Below are 19900 nucleotides of genomic sequence, written 5' to 3'. Positions count from 1 at the left end.
AGAATAATATGAAAAGAAGCAAAGGGCATAATCCTGAACTGGGCTCTGAAGAGTGGGCTGGGTGACCTAATAGATGGTTTTGTATATCCTTTACTCACCAGTGAGACATAGCTTCTTCTGGGGTGGAACCCAGCAGCTGTTCAACAGCACACAGAACATTAGCCAAAACATATACAGAACCATTGCAACTATGCAATGGTTTAGGACAGGAACTGAAGGCAAACATCATACCCAATTGAAATTGCAGAAGAAATGTAGGGAAGCAGAATGCCATTATCTGAAAACTAAGTAATTTGGCCATCTCTCATGAAAAGTGCCATGGGATTGATTCTGGACAGCATCCCTATTTAACACAGCTCTTAAGCACATCAAGTTAAACATGTGCCTAAGGGCTGTCCAGAATAGGACTGGAATTAAGCACGTGTGTCAGTGCTTTCCTGAATTAGGGCCACAATGACCACATATGATCAAGGCCTGACTTCTGCATCATTTGAAAGATGAGTCTCTTTAAAAGTCTATTCACTATAAATCTGCCTCATCTGCAATTATTCTAAGAAAATGTGCTGAGAGCACTGTTGCAGCTAAAAAGCTGTGATACGCCCTTGCCAAATGAGACAGCACACAGAGAGAGTCTGGGTAAAGGGGGGGCACAGATGAGGGAGGGCACCTCCCTGGCAGTTTTGCTAGACCAATAATTATGAGCTTATTTCTGGACAGAGAAAGAAATCTCATCCTCAGACAAGCTAGAAAAATTGGATAATTATATCACAGTTCTGCTAAAATAGCTATTGCCAGAATCTGGTACTGAGGAACAAAAGAAAAGACACACCTTTGATGAAGTTAAAAACAGAGCTAAGTGAGCAAAATAAATCACTGGTGCAGTGTTCTGCCTTGCTAGACTGAAAACTGAATAGGATAATAAAGCGCATCCTTGTTTAACCCTCTGCAGGATACCTGGAATTTTACAGAAATTGCTGCAACATTTCTCCCAGTGGGGAACAACTGAAGCATAGGATGAGATGCTTCAAAACAGCTATAGCCTAACCTGAAGTGGCAAGGGTATAATGTAATACCAAATGCTCAGTAAAGTTTTACTACTTAGCAAGGAGTCTGGGTCTATGGGATTAAACCTAACCAGTTCTTTAATTGTAGCTTATTGAAATAGTTCATGAGTCTGCAAAGCCCACTAAAAACTCCATACATGAGACAGATTGGACCAGTGGTTCTCAACTTTTTTTAGATCAGGACTCATTTGTAAACATTGATGGCCAGTCCCAACGCAGTAAATAGCTTAAGTAGAAAATACACAAGTATTTTGGCCCCAAAATATTTATTACTCTCTACACAGCTCCATAAATCCCACCTGCCTGCATGCAGCCTTAGCCCTGTCACGGACCCTGCAATGGCTGTAGCCTCCCCCTTTATTCCTCACCCATTGTTTGGTGCTCTGTGCAGCCTCTTCAGGAGCATGGTAGCTCCCTGCAGTGGAGCCCAGTCCTGGAGCCTCTACCTCTGCCCCGTCGCCCCCAGCACTCTGCAGGGCGCTGTGCTCAGCTGCCCCCAAGCTGCCCAACTGTGCCAACTTCTCAGGAAAGGCCGAATGCAGCATGCTCTGCCCCGGGCTCCCCCGCGAGCCCTGTGGCACTACCAGTAGGGCCAAAATGTGCATGGCCAGCCCCAGCCTCACTGCAAGTGCCCAGTGCACTGGGCAAGTTTGCATGGGCACACGCAGGGCCCAGACACTTGCAGAACGCCAGGTGCACTGGCTGCAAGAGCGCCTAGTGGGGACTTTCACCTTCCCCCAGCTCCCCTTGGACTCCAGCCCGCCAGGATTCCGGTATCTGCCACTGCATTGTGAGGCAGGAATAATCCCTCCTTCTCTCCCCCGGTGCTTACCAGCTGCCCCACGTCAGGAAGGGGCTGCTCAAGAGCATTCTCCCTCTCGGAGCTGCTGCAGCCCAGGGCCGGGTGATGAAGGTGGGGTGCTGAAAGTTACTGGGGCTGGGTGGGAGCCCCATGAAGCTCCCTCCTGCCAGACTGCGCTTGCTTTCCTTGCCTGCAGATCTCCATCTCCTGCGCTCACACCTGTCTCCCCTCACCGGAGCTGCCACATGTCCTTCGGGTTGCCAACTTTCTAATTGCTGAAAACCAAACACCCTTGCCATGCCCCCTGCCCCGCCTCTTCCCCTGAGGCCCCACCCCTGCCCCGCCTCTTCCCCTGAGGTCCTGCCCCCCCGCTCACTCCTCTCTCTCCATCGCTCCCTATCCAACCCCCCGCCCGCTCACTCCCCTCTCTCCCGCGACTCACCTGCTGCCTGCAGAGCCAGACTGGGAGGAGCTGACACACAGCCTGCCCACCTGCCCAATCAGGGCACAGCGGGGTGGGAGGGGTTGGTCCTCAGAGCAAGGGGCCAGGGTGGGGAGGGGTCGGTCCCCGTAGCGAGGGGCCAGGGCCAGAGCAGTCAGGGCACAGCAGGGGGGCAGATAGGATGCCCCCCAGGCGGCGGCACCTACCTCTCAGAGCCCGGTCCAGAAGCCAGCCACTGCTCTCTGTCAGGCGTCAGCAGCTGAGCAGAGAGCAGCGCCTCCATATGGCTCCAGGCACAGCTGTTGCTCTTCCCGCCCCCCAGTGGCGGAGGCCAGTTACTGTGGCCAACTGGACTTTTAGTGTCCAGTCAGCTGTGCTGACCGGACACTGCCAGATTCCCTTTTCGACCGGACACCCGGCAACCCTACATGTCCTCCGAGTAGCAGGCCGCTTGCGAGGCAGCTGGGCACCAGCAGAGGCCACCATGTGTTGGGATGGTGACAAATCGGTGGGGCCATACTGAATGAAAGGTGTGAGAACATGACTTGACATGACTGACCTGCGAAAGAGGATTCTGGCAGCAGAATCCTTCTCTTAGCATCAGGCAGCTGGCAGATGTGAAACTGACTGGCTCCATGCTGCGTGTATGATCAACACTGATCTGTGAGTCAGCAAATATGTCCACTTGAAAGCAAACAACACGTGTAGAACATCCTGAGTGGAGCATGGGCTGACCAGGGCATCTCGACCCTGTTGAAGGACATCACGCAGGGGGCTGAAGTGAATGACTGATAAGGGAGTGAATGTGGGGTAATATGCAGTTGGCACCACTCTGAACTCTCCTCCTAAAAATACTAATTAGGTAAAAATTAGTAACCACACCCCCACTGGGCATGCTTTTAAGACATGTGACTCCTTTGAGGAAAAAGTATAAAAATCAAGCAAATTAAATTACTGTTGGGATTCCTCAATTAATGCTTAAAGAAGCAACGCTGCTAGACAGAGAAGCCAAAACTCTGCTCCGTGGGATCGAGTAGGATTGTGACCAGAGGGGTCTCAAGGCAGCCGAGGCCTTGCCTCGAGGGAATCCGAGACAGACCAGAGGGCTGAGGAGAACAGACCTGGAAGGAAGAAGCCATCTATAAAATTGGTAACCATCTTCTCTGTTTGCCAAGCAAGAACTGCATGAGGCTAGTGCAGGGCCTGTTTGTGTATGTTTGTGAAAGAGACTCATTAAGGGGAACGTATAGCTCTTAATGTCTAACATAGGAGTTATGTGCTTGATCTAACCCTTTACCGGTTGTGTAATCCCTTCTCAATAAACTGCTGTGCATTGAAAATAATTACTGTGGACCTTTTTCACTGGTATGACAGTAATCTGCTCCACCAGGGCAAGGCTCCATTTCAGGGGTAGTAGCGCCCCCTATTTTCAACACCATGCACATGGCAGAAATAGGCAGCTGGGCCAATAGTGCCTACCGCGTCCCTTCCTGAGGCAGTCAGCTGTGGGGGCTGAGATGGAAGAACGCCGCTCTCCAGTGCAGTCTTTTCTATAACTCTTTGCACGCTGCATTTGATTGGCTAATGGGTGGCACCTGCATGTTCAAATAACTTTATTGGTATGCACAGCATTAACATACGGCGAAGCACAAGAGGCATCTATTTTAAAAAATTGTATGCAAAATATGATCTATTTTTAAAGTTCGTGACCCTTTCATACATTCTGGGTTGTGACCCATGGGTTGAGAAACGCTGGATTAGACAGACAGATGGCAGTGTGCACATCTTGTAGGGTAGTTTCTGGGGGATATTTTGTCCTGCAACATTTCATTGCCCATTATTACATGTGGGTCTGCAGGTAGAAACCATAAATCAAGACCCCTTGTAATATGTAACAATGGGAGCAAAATGCCCAGAAAAAAAGTCACATGATGAAATCTTTCATGATTATACGTAACTCTTCCCGACCTTACTGATGACACGGAAACCTCCTACCAATCATTCCACCAAATTGCTCTTCAGTAAATTCCATCCCGTTCTTCCAAATGCCTACATAAATCAGCGGTGTTGTCTCAGAGTCCAGTGTACATGCTTCCCCCTGCTGCTACATATATATTTAAAGCCAAGTCACAGAAAATAATTTCCCGGCTATAAAGGGCGGGCAGATTTAAAATTACATATATTTATTTGTAATAGTGCCTTTAATACTAGGGGAGCTTTCCCGGGCAGTTTTATACAAATTTTTAGACCCCTTGTTTGGGGAAAAGGGGGATATTTTTTCAATTTAGCAGAAAGATACATTTCGAGTGAGAGGCCAGAATGCAAAAAACCCCGTCCCCGCCCCTGAACCTCCTTCCTCTTAATGTGCTCTGTTTAAAAAAAGCAACCAGCCCAACCTACAGTCATGTTATAGCTTTGTTTTCTGGGGAACGAGGCTAATCACGTTTCCATTACTGGGCATCTCTTTCTCCTCTTCTTTTTCTGTCAGGTCTTCGGGATCCACGCTAATGTAGAAATATCCCATGATGGAGAAAATGATGCATACGGCAAAGAGCAGGCAAGCGAACAAGACAAACTCAGCCCACTGGAGAAGAAAAAGAACAACTCTGAGGACTCTGTGCCTAACACGAAGGGCATCACACTTCATTTTAAAGTGGCTCCTTAAAAGCAGTACCTTGACTTCCAGGAGTGCTCATGATGGAAGTCGTGAGTGACTTTTCTTGTAAGCCACTTAGAAGCCTGCCTTACATATACCATGCTAATTATAAACAGATGGATTATAGATCAAACTAATTGGACCGATCAAATTAGTTTAATTAGGGCTTCTCCTCAGAATCCACTCTGAGTGTGCCCTATCTGCTTCCACCCTTTTCAATGAATGGAAATACACTCTAACAGCTTATGGGCTAGGCAAAAATCTATTCTGTTCCCAGTGTATTTGAATTTAGTGTTAAATTTTAACTAGAAATCAACCCCAACCCAGGGCTGCCGAGAGCGGGTTCGGGCCCTGGTGAAAAAAATTTTTCAGGCCCCCCAGCAAGGGCGGACCGGCTAAACAGGGCCGACGAGAGGGGGGGGGAAGCCGGGCCCCCTTCCGGACCGCTGGGCCCCGGTAATTTGTACTGGCTTCCCCCGCCTCTCGTCGGCCCTGCACCAGAACCTTTTCTGCAAGCCCCTTAGGATATGGACAGTCTGCAGAAAACCATATCCAAATCCAACTCTGACTGATCCAGACCAACAGGGACAGCTACCCCTTGGGGACTAATGGGGCTCAGCCTGACCAATAATGACACAGCTGTGTCGTGTGACGGGTGTACTGAAGGTTGCAGTACCCTTTGCTGCCACTAGAGATCTCCTGGTGGGGCTATAGCTGCACAGCCCCGAGAGGCTGCAGTAGGCCTGGCTGCCACCAGTGGAGTGCAGGCAGCCGAGGCAAAAGACAGGGATAACAGACTTCTGGGAGGCTACTGCAGCTCAGGCCCACCGAGGCAGGATATATACAACATTCTGCACATGCTCCCTGCTGCCTCTGCTCCAGCGACACCGCTTGATCTGAGCACCAGCCGCTACTGAACAATTAAATAACAGTGCAGCCTCAGCCCGTCTCGGATTTGAACCGCCTGATTTGCGGGGGTGCAGAGAACCCCTTGCTCCCGCTGCGGCCAATGAGGCTGCTGAGTGCTTGGAAAGAAAATAACCGGGCCCTAAATCTACCAAATGCTTTGCTAGCAGAGAGCCGGTCTTGGGATTCTGCCAATGTCCTGACCCCGGTTCGAACGTGGTCAGTAATGTTCAAAGCCATACCTGCTCCAGCGGCGCTGCTTGGGCAACGATGAGCACAATGACATTTCCAAAGGCCACGGTGAGCAGCCAGCCTGCCTGGAGCACTGATTTCATGCTGACAGGAGCCTGAAAATAACAACGCAGAGGCCTGATAAGTGGGTTTTCGTGTTCAGCTGCTTTCCTTCCCTGTTATTTCCTGGGTTACAGGTGTGTGGAGGGGGTGGGTGCTCTACAGAGAGAAACAGGACTGAGGTGGGAGGAATCTTCTTCTCTACCATGGCCACTTTCTGCCAGGCCCATGGGTGCAAGGTGGTTACCAAGGGGCTGCACACTTAATTGTCCCCCATTCCTCCAAGCAGAGCACACCTCTGGTCTAATGCAGCGCCTGGGTCATGAGCACAGGGGCTTTCCAGGATGTGTGTAGAGTTGGTCCAGGATGGGGTGTGTCGGGATAAAGGAGACATGTCTGGGACAGACCTGTGCCCCCGCTAGCCCCACTGCTGCAAGTCCCAAAGATTCAGACATTTTAAGGCCAGAAATGATCATCTAGTCTAACCCCCTGCATAGCACAGGCCGGCCATAGAATTCAACCCAATCAGTTCAACCACTCTAACCCAATACCTTGTGGTTGAATCAGAGCCGAAAGAGACCCAGTCATGACTGAAAGTCTCCCAACTGGTGGAGAATTTACCACATCCCTTCGTAAACTGCCCCAATGGTTAATGATCTTCACGGTTAAAAATGTGTACCATATTCCCAGTATAACTTTGTCTAACTTCAACATCCAGATGAATGGATCTTGCTATGCATTTGTCTGCTAGATTAGCCCTCTTGTAGCAGATACGTTCTCTCCATATAAGCACCTATTGACCATGCTCAAGTTGCCTCTTGCCTTCTCTTCACTAAGCTTCTCTGAGCTCCTTTAGTCTCTCATTGCAAGGCAAGTTTTCTTGTAGCTCTTTCTTGAACCCTCTTAAAATTTACAACATCCTTTTTAATGTGGGGACACTAAACCTGGACTCCAATGCTGTACACAGAGGCTATGTAAGTATATCTTCTTATTCCTCCTCAGTATTCCCCTATTTCTACATCCAAGGACCACCCCCATTTCTCTAGTGAGAATCCAACTGAAAAGACAGGAAAGAGTTAAATAGTAAGCTTTTAGAGCCCAAATTTCCCTTCCATTACACCTGTGTAACCCCAATAACGGCAGGGGGCGTGCACAGCTGTAAATGCAATGGGCTTACATACGAGTAGCGGCAAAGGCTCATTTGACCTCTAGATAACAGGTCAAATTATCTGCTGGTGTCCATTGGAGTCAGTAGGGCTGCACCAACTTGCCCCAGCAGTGAACAGAGTCATTCATGTTACATTTTGGCTGCTGTCTCTATAAAATATGCACCAAAAATGAGAAGAAGAAAATCATCTTGGGGGAAACTGATGCTATGGCATTTGGGTCCTTCCCCTTAAAAAGCGACTGACCCAAATTCTGCTTGTTGTTTCAGTCCTGACTTGAAGGGAGGTTGCCTGAATATAGTTTAGAGCAGAATTTGGACCATCTACGTTAACCATTTCCCCAAGTCTGCCTCACAATCCCAATTTCTTATAACTGCAACCCAGTAATATTTTGCCCTCCTAAAGCATCCTTCTTCCAAGGGTCTCAAGGCACTTTCAATGCTTGACTGAATTTAGCTTCACACCCCGTCTGAGAGATAGACACATCGCTATCCCCATTTTAAATTGAAGCACAGAGATGTTACCATTAAGTGTCATGCCCAAGGCCCTGTTACAAGTCAGTGGCAGAGGCAGGAATAGAAGAAGAAGGAAAAAGAGTCAAGACTAATGGATTCTAAACTACAAGCCATCAATTCCAAGTACAATACCTGAGAATAAGAGAATGCTAGTCCCGTAATGGAGAACATCACTTCCCCGGCTGATATTAACAGGTACTGTGGCAATTGCCAAGCAATATGGACATTGTTGGCCATGATATCTTCTGTCTTCCATGCTCCAATAGTGTTTGCAGAAGTCTAAGTGGGAAAATAAAAAGTCACGCTGATTAGCTGTTGAAGTGTGAGATCTATATTACATTGGCTTCCATGCAGAATTTACCAAAAACGGGTTTTCCTTTAAAGATTGAAGCAAAATCCTGCCCTTGAATTCACTAGGTGGATCTGAACTGTGCTCTTCCTCTCTATTAGCAAAATTCTGGGCAAGTCAGGAGTGCAAGATACTGGAATCACGATCCGCTGCACAGATCCAAGAGAGGATTATTGTTCTAAACCTCTGCCAGACGGACCCATATGGTTTATTGTAAATTCATTTACAATGTTTTTATTTTATTTTCCTAGATTGCAGTAAAATCTGCTCCGATTCAGAGAGAGAAAGATTTGAGTGGTAGCCAAGAAAACACTGGGCTACACTGACTTAAAGTCAACAGCAAACTCTGCTTTCAGGAAGCATATTATGTAGAAGAGAAGATGCACTTAATCACCCTAAAGGGAGGCAAATCGAGACAGTGTATTTTAGAAGACTAAAAGTGGGGAGAAGAATTTCTGTGCTCACTAGTCCCCAAAGAAATGTCACTAACCCCTTAAAATAACTGGAGATTGATGAAAGCCAGATGGAGACAGCGTCCCTAGCGATTTACATCTTACCGTTCAACCGCGCTAACATGCCATACATGGCGTGTAGTTCATTTATTTATATAGCACCCACCACAGGGGATCTGGGTGCTGTACAATTCATAGTAATAATTAGAACTGAGCTGGGTCTGGAGAGAAATGGGCACTCAGGCTATAGGAAAAAAAAAAAATTTGCCCAGAGGGGAAGCGATGGTAAAATGGAGAGGTCAGGAAGGTCAAAGATGATCTCAGCCAGATGGGAAGGCCTTGCACAGAGCCTTAAGAGACAGCCACAGCAGGACTGTGGTCAGGGACAGAGTTCGATAGATAGAGCCCCTGAACTGAGCATGCCCTGCCCCATCCCTGTCCGCTTGGGGATAGAGCAATAGAGATGAACGTGGACAGCCCAGAAAGGACAGCGTATGAGTGATGATCATTCAAGTACCTTGGACAACAATTCTTGAGGGCCTCGTATACCATGAGCACAACCATGAGCTGAATCCATTGTCCAACCTGGTACTGCTGCAAGGTGTTACTCGTTCCCTCACTCTGATAGGAAGGAGCAAACAATGGGGCCAGATTCCAAAGCCTCCACTTGGTCATTACTCAAGCTAAACTCCCTTTTGAAGAAACTGAGTGAGAATGCCAGGCTTTGTCCCAATTGGTCAGGGCCGCCCGGGGGGGGGCAAGTGGGGCAATTTGCCCCAGGCCCCAGGCCACACAGGGCCCCCCACGAGAATATAGTATTCTATAGTATTGCAACTTTTTTTATGGAAAGGGCCCCAAAAATTGCTTTGCCCCAGGCCCCCTGAATCCTCTGGGCGGCCCTGCAATTGGTTAGGTCATGACTGGCCATCTCTCCAGCCGCCTGTGGCTTCCCTCAATACCCATCTACTTGAAGAGCTGCTGAAACTCTTGGGGCTAGTTCGTTATTTTTATGCATTGGTACAATATTGGCCAATCACTGTGGGGATAAACAAAAGTGAAATGAACATCCTTGATTTTCAGTGTCCAAGCTGCAAGAAATGCTGCAAAAAAAAAAAAAAAAAAAAAAAAGAAGGAAGGAAGGAAAAAGCAAAAACAAGCAAAGGGTTTGGGAAACTCTTGCATTTTTAGTCTTTTAAGGGGTGGTCTTAATAACATAGGTCAAGAAATGTCTTTGTTTATAGCGCATGGGTTTTGTGTTAGTGGCCCCTTACTGATGGAGGGCAAAAATAGGAAGTAAACAAAAAATAGCCACGTTGATATCTGTTCTTCTGTGCTATAGATTTGTGGGAATACATGGAAACAATTGGTCTTTGTGTGCAAAGGGGTGCAATCTCTTTTGCCAAATAAGAAAGCCCCCAAATGCACATTTTAAAAATAAAAGTAAATGTGTGTGTGTGTGGGTGGGGGGGGGGGTTAAGGGCTCCCCTGAGTCCCCACCAACCCCCACTTCAAGTTGTTTATGTCCCCTCTACCTCCATTCATAGAATACAAGGGGTTCTCTAAGCAAAACAAACGAACAACAACAGCAGCAAGGACCTTTTCTCAGGGGAAGGATCACTTGATGATTACCTGTTCTGTTCATTCCCTCTGGGGCACCTGGCACTGGCCACTGTCAGAGGACAGGATACTGGGCTATACAGACCTTTGGTCTGACCCAGTATGGCCATTCTTATGTTCTCTTTTCCTTATGAGATGGGAATCCAGATGAAAGGAAAGGAAAGCACAGGTGGCAGTCTTTCACAAGTCAGCCCTTTGGGCTTGGGCTTTCAGCAGGTCTATTGCCTTTAATTAAAAATCTACCTCCAGCCCCTCCTCTTGGGGCATTCTGCTCTACAGCTGGTCCACGCAGTTCCAGGGACGGTGAGACCAGCACCTGTGTTCCTCTTGGCTGATCTCTCTCCGTGGTCAGTAGTCTCTGCCTGTTCAGCACCCCCTTCCTGTGGCAGGTTTTCCCTTTTTAAACTCCCCCCTCCCCTCCCCTGCAGGCAGAGCTAGCTTTACAGGTGTGCCTCATTAGTGCTGAACAAGCCCAGAAGAGCTCATGAGTCTCCTCTCCACCGGAGTGGGGGGGTGCCCCTGCACAGTACGGCTAATTTAAGTTCAGTATCCTCAGTCTAGGAAGAGCAACATCTACCCTAAAAATAATGGGCTGGGCCTGAACTAGTGCTAACCAGTGTCGCTCCATTCAAGTCAATGCATCTGCACCAGTTTACATGGCTGATGATCTGGCCCAATATATCATAATGAATCTGTGTCCACTTAGGACTACACAGATGTTACTCTTCTGCATAGCACTGACAATAGGGATAGAATCCAAATTCTCATGCCTCCAAAGCACAGACCTCTACCATTTAAAGTGAACGAGAAACACCATTAGCTGTCAGGGCCTATGATACATAGCTGAAGCTGAGCAGTCCTGATTCCATCCAGTAGAGGGCAGCATTATGCATATATCTGAGTCAGCTCATTCCAACGTGATTATTTACACTATAAAACGACTTTTACTTAATCACACTACTGATAACATGAGTTGCAGAGATAAGAAAAACATCCCTTCGCAGAGGATAAACAAATAGGCCAAGATCCATTTGCTGATTTGTAGAACTGGAGTGAGGTTGTTAACTTTTACAATTTTGATTACCTTATCTGAGCAAAAAGATACCATGCAAATGATGCTGTTATTTATTGTGGCAAATGCAGATAGGAGGCACTTGGCATATCAAAGATTAATGCATAAAGTTTGGAATGCTTGGAGTTCAGAGACAGACTTAAGAGTATATTCTCAAGGACTGGGTGAGTGTGACTCCTGATAGCATTTATGGGTTAGCTACATAAATCCCTGTTCATAAAGATGACAGCGTATGTCTATTCCCCCTAGGATTCTACGCCCCATTCTAGCAGCGGCTAGTTATTTTGTGGTTGCAGTTTTTTCTTTAGATCATTGGGCTTTCCAGACATGGACAGAGCCTATTAATTACCCAATAGGGAAACTTTATTACCAGGGAGTAGCTAACGGCACTTTGCTATCCGAATCACAAGGTTGTGGTCAGAGACAGAGAGGACAGCTAAGCAGTGTGTCCTGTCAGACCTGGTTTAGCTGTATGGCTGTGCACTGGAAAGGCTTAAATAGTAACTGATCTGATCACATTTATATACTTAGCCTTTGCCAACCAGAACAGAACAGAAGATCTGAGCAGGGGCAATCAGTCAAAAGGATCTGCATGGCTCAGAAGGTGCTCAAACCCCAGCAAGGGGTGTTTTATTCATGAAACCCTTCCTTTCCATTACTCTAAACCAGCTAAGAATAAAGGCTTTCCTTGGTTACAGCCCAAATTTACTACACAGACCCCAGCTGAGGACTGGAAGGACAGAGAAAGGTCTTTCCAACCTTACTCACCGTTTTGCACCCGTCCCTGACCCCATCTAAAATCCACAAGACATGTTGTATTGGCCTAAAAATTGGTAGGTTAGGTCTGGGGACATGGTAGAATGTTTCTGCAAAGTGATGCGGGCAAGGGGTTTCCATTAGGACAGTATTTCAGTGACCACATGTAGACAAGACCAGAATGCCTCATCCAAAAGATGGTGTTTCCAGCAGCACAGCGCCCCTTAGTACAGTATTAACTCAGTGCAAACAATGTTGCTTAGTGGAATTGCCAAGAGCAATTCATGGATCACATGGTTTTCCTGGGAGGGTTCCCATCCAATGTACTGGCCAGGCCTTACCCCTTATCTGACAAGATGACAGCTTGTGGTGGGATGGCTGCAGGCTGCATTAATTCACATGGGTGGGTATCAAAAATCTTCCTTAAACTCCCATTGACCCACATGTAATTCATGCCTTTAAATGGCTACTCCCCCATTCCTACCAGGGCAAAGGAATAGTTAACAGTTGCCAGTGGAAGAGCAAGAGCAGTGACAGATACGGGCTGAATGCAGCATGGAAACATGTTAAAATAAAAGAGTAACTTACGTTATTTATAACAACGGTGTACGATGCTCCGAAGTCAAGCAGGCCTAGGTCCAGGGTGACTTCCTTAGCTTCAGTTTTGCATTTTACACTGTATCTTGATACAAGGACAAAGTACAGTATTTCCTGGTTAGTTTTATAGACAAAGAGCACAGAACACAGCCATTAAAAATACTCCTGAAGTGGACTAGGGGGATTGAATAGCCTACAGTTGTAGTCATATAAATCTCCATGGGCTGCTCTAGAGCTTTTCCTATTGCTTTGAGTTCCCTTCCTTTTAGGGCTACTTTGTGGGTATTGGTTAAATTCAGCTTATGGTACATTAAATTCCTGGCATTTTTTTAATGATTTCTGCTTCCATCTGGCACTGATCTCCTAATTTCCTAGGTTTATTTTTTTTCAAAATTAAATCCCGCTCCTTCAAGGTTTGTGGACCAGACACTTCAGAAGGGCCCATAGAGTCTTCAGCTCTCTTAAGAAAATGAGCTCTCCCCCTCCACAATCTAGTTAACCATTTGCTTTCAAAAGAACAGGACTTGCCTTCAGATGTGTTGTTCTTGCTGTGGACAAGTGAGATTTCCATTCAGATGCATAGAGGCTGGACACACTTACCCGAGTGGCAGCTGAATCTCAGCAATAAAGTTCTTGGGCAGGGGTGCATAGGACGGGGGAAGTTGTGCAAACTTTTTTTGAACCTAACAGGTGTTAGAATGATGGGCACCTTAGAAACACCAGCGTATTCAGTTCAGACAGTGCTGCCAAACCTCAAGCCCAGCAGAGACAGGCTGAAATACCAGTGTGGCTTCTCCCACCCAAGCTCCAGCACTTCCTGGTGCAGAATACGAATGGCTATGGTGCCGAGATCTCAGTGCTGATTATAGCTTGAGCCCCACAGAGAATCACGCTTGTTATCATCGCTCCGGCAGGGGCAATGTGCAAGGCTCTCCCGTCCTTCTGTTTAACAGATAACCATCTCTACAATTCCCCTACCTCCAGCAAATCACACACCAGTTCTGGACGCCTTGCTCATTCTCTCCCCCTACACTTCCCAGACGACATGGAATAAGAATTTGGAGCAAGTGGAAGAAAGTCACACACTGTATTTTTGACACATTCCAAGGGGTTTGCTTGACTTGGCCCTTACAATAGCTAAAGTAAGATACTGTGTCAAACTGCTACATCTTTACTTGGGTAATGGAAGTCCAGATTATGGATTTCAGAATTCCCCCTCCCCTCCCCACTGTATCCTAATCATCTATCCCAAGCAGTAACAGCCTTGGAGAAAGAGCTAGTCTTGGCATTGACCGGATGCTGAATTAATCTGACTACAGATCATACAAAAGGACCTTGATCTGCTGGACACCCCGTGGAGTAACAACACTGCTTCCCTCCAAGTCTATCCGAATGGGACAAGACTCTTGTTCTGCTCTCCACTTGGCCGACGTGTCTGCTTTTACAAACGTAGTGAGCAAACTGGGAGATGGTGCTAAAGGACCTTCGTATCAGCCCGAGAGAAGCCCCACCTAGCCAGAGGGGGGAATGAACTTCAGATGTAGGCTTTAGCTGAGTTAAGGAATCTTACTTTCCCCTCTCTAACGTTGTGTAATCTGAAACACTGTAGTTCTTATTAACACTGATGATCTGCTCTCTGCCAATGGTGACGTTGACATCTTGGTCCAAAGCATTAATGAACCTGCAAGGAAGCCATATTTTATTATGGTGTCATATCAATCCAGAGAAATACAGCACCAGATATTTTACATGAGCCACTCAATCTCTCCTAATGCACTTTTTACCTTTTAATTGTTATGGCCTGCCAGATACCAACATTTAAGCCTGGGCTGTTGCCCACCTATTCATTCTATGATTACTGGTTCCCACCCTCATATAATTTAACCCCTTATTTCCCCCAGAGTTGACTGCCACTGCACCCCCTTTCTCCCCTATGGACTGGCTGTTAGAACTTGCAGGCAATCTCTGCTGAGACACTTTCATGGACTGACTGGCAGGGCTGTTCCAAGAGGAGATTTGACCTCTTCCAAGGAAACTAGGCCTTACCTGCACTAGAAAGGGTTTACCAGTGTAGCTGTGCTGGCAAGTCGACATGCAGTTCATACTGGCAGTGCATTTGCTGGGATAGCTTATACCAGTTCCGAGTGAAATAAGTTATACCAGCAAAAGGACCTTTTTGCCAGTATGACTGTGTTTACACTAGTGTTTTTCCTTGCATTTTGATGTTGGTCAGGGGTGTGATTTTTTTTCACGCTCCTAACAGACATGGCTATTTCAGCAAAACATTTAAGTGCAGATCAGGCCTAAGTATTGGAGCTGGTTATAATTTTTTTTTAAACAAAAAATGGCTTTTTCATCTACATGGAAGTGTCTATAGAAATGTCTTTTTCGACACCATAGTTTGCATTGTTCATTGAAAAACCGATGTTGTTTCAGTTGCCAAAAACTGAAAAAATTTTGGTGGTCAGGAGAAAAGTCTCAGTAAAAGCAAAAATGTTTGCTAAACAGTTGAAATTTTTCAGTTGCCAAAAACTGGGAAAAAAAATTAAACTGTCTTATTTGCCAAAAAACAACCAAACCAAATGTTTTCAAAAATTTTGAAGAAAAAAACTCAATGAAAACTGAAAACCTTTTTCACTTTGTCAGAATTTTCCCCAGGAAAATAAAAAACTTCCTGATCAGCTCTACTAAGCATGTCTCCCTGTGATGTTCAATCACTACTGACAGTGATTATGAAAGTGCTACTAGATTCAGCTAACCCACAAGGCAATGAATGATACACTCTACTGGGGCTGTGCACGAAGCTATCTGGCCATGAGTAACGTATGCCTTCAGCAGAGAGGTTCTTCTTCATACCTTCCTTCCAATAGGGACTTGCACTGCAGAGTTTGAAATCAGTACCCTCTTTTACAGTACTTGGTGCTGCTTCTGTAGCAGCCTGGGCACGAGGGGCAGGCCAGGGCAGGCCTGGGGCTGGGCGTTCTGGAGATGGGAGGAAGAAAGTAGGAGGAAAGGGGGTGCAGCCAGGGCAGATCAGCATGTGACAGATTGTCAGTATCCTGTAATGTACTGAACAAATCTTATGGATTTAAGTTAAACCTTATTGAATTAGGGTTAACACCTTTGGGGTACGCAGTATTAAAAATGCCATTGTGTATGTGTTGTTGTGACATTGTATGTACCTGCTATAGTAGGGAGAGGGGAGGCTAATGAACTTTCTCCATTATCAACTCTTTGATGTTACCCCCCTGGGGACAAATGCACATACTCGTTCAAACTGGATTCTCCAGAGACCAACCAGGGTTTAGATAGACTGAGCCTTCTTCCTGATCCAGCACATGACCAGGACCCCTGGTCCTTGGTGGGCCCCAGTCCTTAAGAGAGGATTGGGAGGACTTGACCTACTAGGGCCTCATAAGATCGTGTGCTTGTTCTGATCTGAAGCTCTGATGAACTTGTAACCACAAGGATGCCCCTCGGGCGAGGTATGAAAAGACTGCACTTGCCAAAACCCACATGAGAGTTGGGATGAACTCTGGGAAGCTTATTAACCTGCGTGGAGGTTCTTTCACGGTTTTTAATATGTTTCCTCTGTACTGCTTTCACCTTAGGAACAAAGGCTGGCTTAGAAAAAGCTATGTGGTGACATATCGGTAGCAATTATGCTGCTATCCATCTCTGAAGAGAAAACAAGCAGGTATCCTAGGGCAACTGTCTGGCCTGGGCATACGCCGGTCAGAAGGGAGAGAGGCGTGTCTCCACACAAGAGAGGCAACAGCTGGGGATCTGGAAGCCGAGTGTGGGTGCCCTAGTTGTACCACTGAGAAGAAATACCCTGAACTGGGACACAGCACTTCTGTACAACTCCACCAAGGATGCAAGTTAGGTCAACCATGTGCCAGGGGGCAAAACTGAGTAGGGGAAGTGCAGACGGCCTCCCATTCACCTCAGTGCCATCCCGGCAGTGGTGCTGGCACTGAATCCATCCCTGGGGGGCCTGATTCTCTGCTGCCTGACACCTTGTATAATCCTTTACACCTGAGCAACATGGAGGTCAAACCCTGCCATCGCTTGGAAAGGAGAATTCTGGTTTGGTAGCTGTAGACAGAGGCCCGCAAGGGTCAACGACTGCACAAGGTGAAGGAGAGGGGAAAATCAGGCCTGAGGTGGGTTGGGATGAATGATCATCGTGGGTTGGGCAATTTCCAGAGCAGCACTGACAGGCCCAGTTAGCTGGTGTAGTTTTCCAGCCTGCTTGCTCCTGGTGCTATCAGGTCAGGTGCAATAGAGGGCTATAGTGTCCTCCTCCTTCAAAGTGACAAGAAAGCAGTTGTTTTCTTGTTTTGTTTTTGTTTTTTTGCCATCTCAATTCTGAACTTCTTAGGAGGTGACTGCTAGTAATACCTGATTCTGCCTGGCAAGTGTGATGGGAATTTTACAGCTCACCAGGGACTGAGCCAAAGCGGCTGACACCTGAAGCCTCCTTTCACTCAGGAATATTGATTGGATTCAAACTCTGGCTGAGAAGGGCATCCAAGTTCCATTATCTCCAAACCCCATTAGACAGCACCATACAATCAACCCCAAAGCAATTCCCACCTGACAGCCATCAGCCCCTTGGCTGGTTTTGTTTCCATGTCTGCAATCTATAAATAAATCAAATAAACAATTACTATGGTTGCCTTTCAAATGAGGTGCAGGGGAAAATGTAGAAATCAGGGGAATTAGGAACCTGATGGAAAGCCCACTGAAGTCAATGGGAATCTGCAATAGGCTTTGATTCAGGCCCTAGGGATGAAATCCTGACCCCACTGAAGTCAATGGCCAAATTCCCATTGACTCCAATGGGGGCAGGGTTCATAGATTTTAAGGCTAGAGGGGACCATTAGATCAGCTAGTCTGACCTGCTGAGTAATGCAGGCCATAGAATTTCACCCGATTACCCCTGTATTGAGCCCAATAACTTATGTTTGACACAAGCATATCTTCCAGAAAGGCATCCGGTCTTGGTCTGAAGATATCAAGAGATGGAGAACCCACCACTTCCTTTGGTAGTTTCTTCCCACTGTTAAAAGTCTGTGCCTTATTTCTAATTCAGATTTGTTCGGCTTTAACTTCTTGCCATTGATTCTTGTTATGCCTTTCTTCACTAGATGAAACAGCCCATTCGTATCCAGGGTTTTCTCCCTGTGAAAGTGCTTATACACTGTAATCCAGCCCCTCTTCATCTTCATTTGGATACGCTGAACAGGTTGAGCTTGTTAAGTCTCTCACTATAAGGCATTTTCTCCAGCCCTTGAATCATTGTTGTGACTCTTCATTTAATCATCATTTTATGATCACTCTATGCAGCTCCTTGTTAGGACCCCCAAAGGGGACACATGGAGGGTATGCAAATACACCCTGGAGATGAGAAGCGTACCAGCAATTCTAAGATTAATTATATTTTCTCTTTTTATTTGAGGAAGGCCAACTGTGTTCAGGGCTGGGAAAGACAGAGGAAAACACGGTCCCTACCCAAAGGGGTAATAAAATCATAGGGACAGATCCTCAGCCAGCGTAGCTCCATTGATGTTCTGTGGCCATTGAAGTCAATGGAGCTATGCCAGTTTACACCAGCCAAGGATGTGGCCCATACCATGCACAAGGTGATCAGAATATGGGTTTATCTCAACGTAGTGCAAACGTTTTACATTCCCCACCACCACACACACTTCTTTCTCTAGATTAGACTGAGTTTCTCAGGGCAAGGACCTTGTCTTCTGACATGCCTATAAAATGCCTATCATGTTTTTGGTGCTGTCTGCTGCTCTATACATAATAAACAGTCATAATGGATAGTAAACACATGTATAATAAATAACAACGGCATTTATTTAAATGGTGGATACATGGGAAATAACATCGCCTTTTAGTGGGGCAGGCCAATTAAATTATTATTGGCTGTAATCAATGCACCCTAGAGCTGTTAATGTCTTTATCTACAGTTCAGGGGCTCCAAAGATGGGAGAACATCACAGAAAGCGTCTCCAGGCTGGCTCTCCCGAGGAAAGCCCCACAGACCCATGTCAGCAATGGGCAAACCCAGCAGTCCCTCACGACGATGAGATATGTCCTGCTCTCAGTGCCAGCAGTACAGTTCCACTGACAGCATACAATGTAGCCAGGGAGAAAGGTGGCCCATTGCCTGCAGTGTAAACGAGAGTATCACTTGGACCCCAGGCTTTAGAAAAATAAGGGTCAGATACAGCTCTGAAGCGTGAAATTTGCACCTGCCCCTCCTGTATTCCTAGGCAGGTGAACCGGATGGACGGGTGACTCTCTCTGAGTGCAAACCCTGCCCCCCGGGTCCTGCCACTGGGGTCTGGGGCTGGTATAAATTCCAACTAAGGCTACATAGCAGCCCTGTCAGCTGATGCTGCCTAGGTGATGAGCTCAATCTCACAGTCAGCCTCGCCTTGTTCCTCCCATGTTTCTCTTGAATTTGTGGCTGTCCCGGATAACTCCAGGCCCCCAAGCACAGTGTAGGGCTTGCAGCAAAGGTGCCAAGCTGGCCCTAAAATTTACAAGCGATGCTGAGGAGCACTGAATCCTGGCACGTTCAGAGCTGCTCTCGAAGCTCTTCCGAGCACATGCCCGCAAGCCAACATAGTACTACTTTATTCTTTTAAGGGAGAAGATGACAAGAGTTTCGTGCTGCCAACTCTCGTGATTTTATCATGAGCCTTGGGTATCTGATGTTTTTTCTTAAAGCCCCAGCTTCTGGAATCAAGAGATCTCATGAGAGTTGCAGGTTTTGGGGGGGGGTTTAAAGCGAGTTTCTAGTGCTCACGATTGTGGAGAAAAGCTTGAGAACGGGACCCGAATGCAGCCCAAAGGCTCCAAAACCCAGAAAGACCAAGAAAATGAACTTCAGATGCAAATTGATTGTTTTTTATAATCTTGTGATTTTGAGCATTCGAATGCATGGGGCTGGCAACACAGAGTGACAAGGTTGAGGAATCCCAGGAGGAAGCGTGTTTCAACACGAGGTCAGATTCCGAGCACATTTACCCCTTGGTCAAATCTGGAGTACCTCCATTCACTTCAATGGAGTTTCTTTGGCTTCATGTAGGTGATCAGAATCTGGCCCATAGTGTCCAATATACATCTCCAAGGCCATTGCAGCAATTCCCGAAACTGCACACCAAGCTGGCTCTGCTGCCGGCGCAGAGA

The 19900-nt window shown here is 46.7% G+C and overlaps 1 protein-coding gene across 1 annotated transcript in view; it reads right to left on the bottom strand.

Moving 5' to 3' along the window:
• Positions 1 to 4715: 4715 nt before the first annotated feature.
• SLC15A2 (solute carrier family 15 member 2) overlaps positions 4716 to 19900 on the bottom strand; it is a 55225-nt gene continuing 40040 nt past the window's right edge. The window contains exons 17-22 of the mRNA XM_065413486.1: positions 17285 to 17331; positions 14256 to 14366; positions 12677 to 12770; positions 7975 to 8121; positions 6113 to 6217; positions 4716 to 4892 (exon numbers count right to left, since the gene is read on the bottom strand). Of these exons, the coding sequence (XP_065269558.1) occupies positions 4716 to 4892; positions 6113 to 6217; positions 7975 to 8121; positions 12677 to 12770; positions 14256 to 14366; positions 17285 to 17331 (681 nt within the window). The remainder of the gene's footprint in view (positions 4893 to 6112; positions 6218 to 7974; positions 8122 to 12676; positions 12771 to 14255; positions 14367 to 17284; positions 17332 to 19900) is intronic.

The sequence above is a fragment of the Emys orbicularis genome, chromosome 11 (genome assembly GCF_028017835.1).
Source record: "Emys orbicularis isolate rEmyOrb1 chromosome 11, rEmyOrb1.hap1, whole genome shotgun sequence".
Lineage (NCBI taxonomy): Eukaryota > Metazoa > Chordata > Testudines > Emydidae > Emys > Emys orbicularis.
Note: the sequence above shows the minus strand (reverse complement) of the source record. Positions and strands in the feature narration are given on the sequence as shown.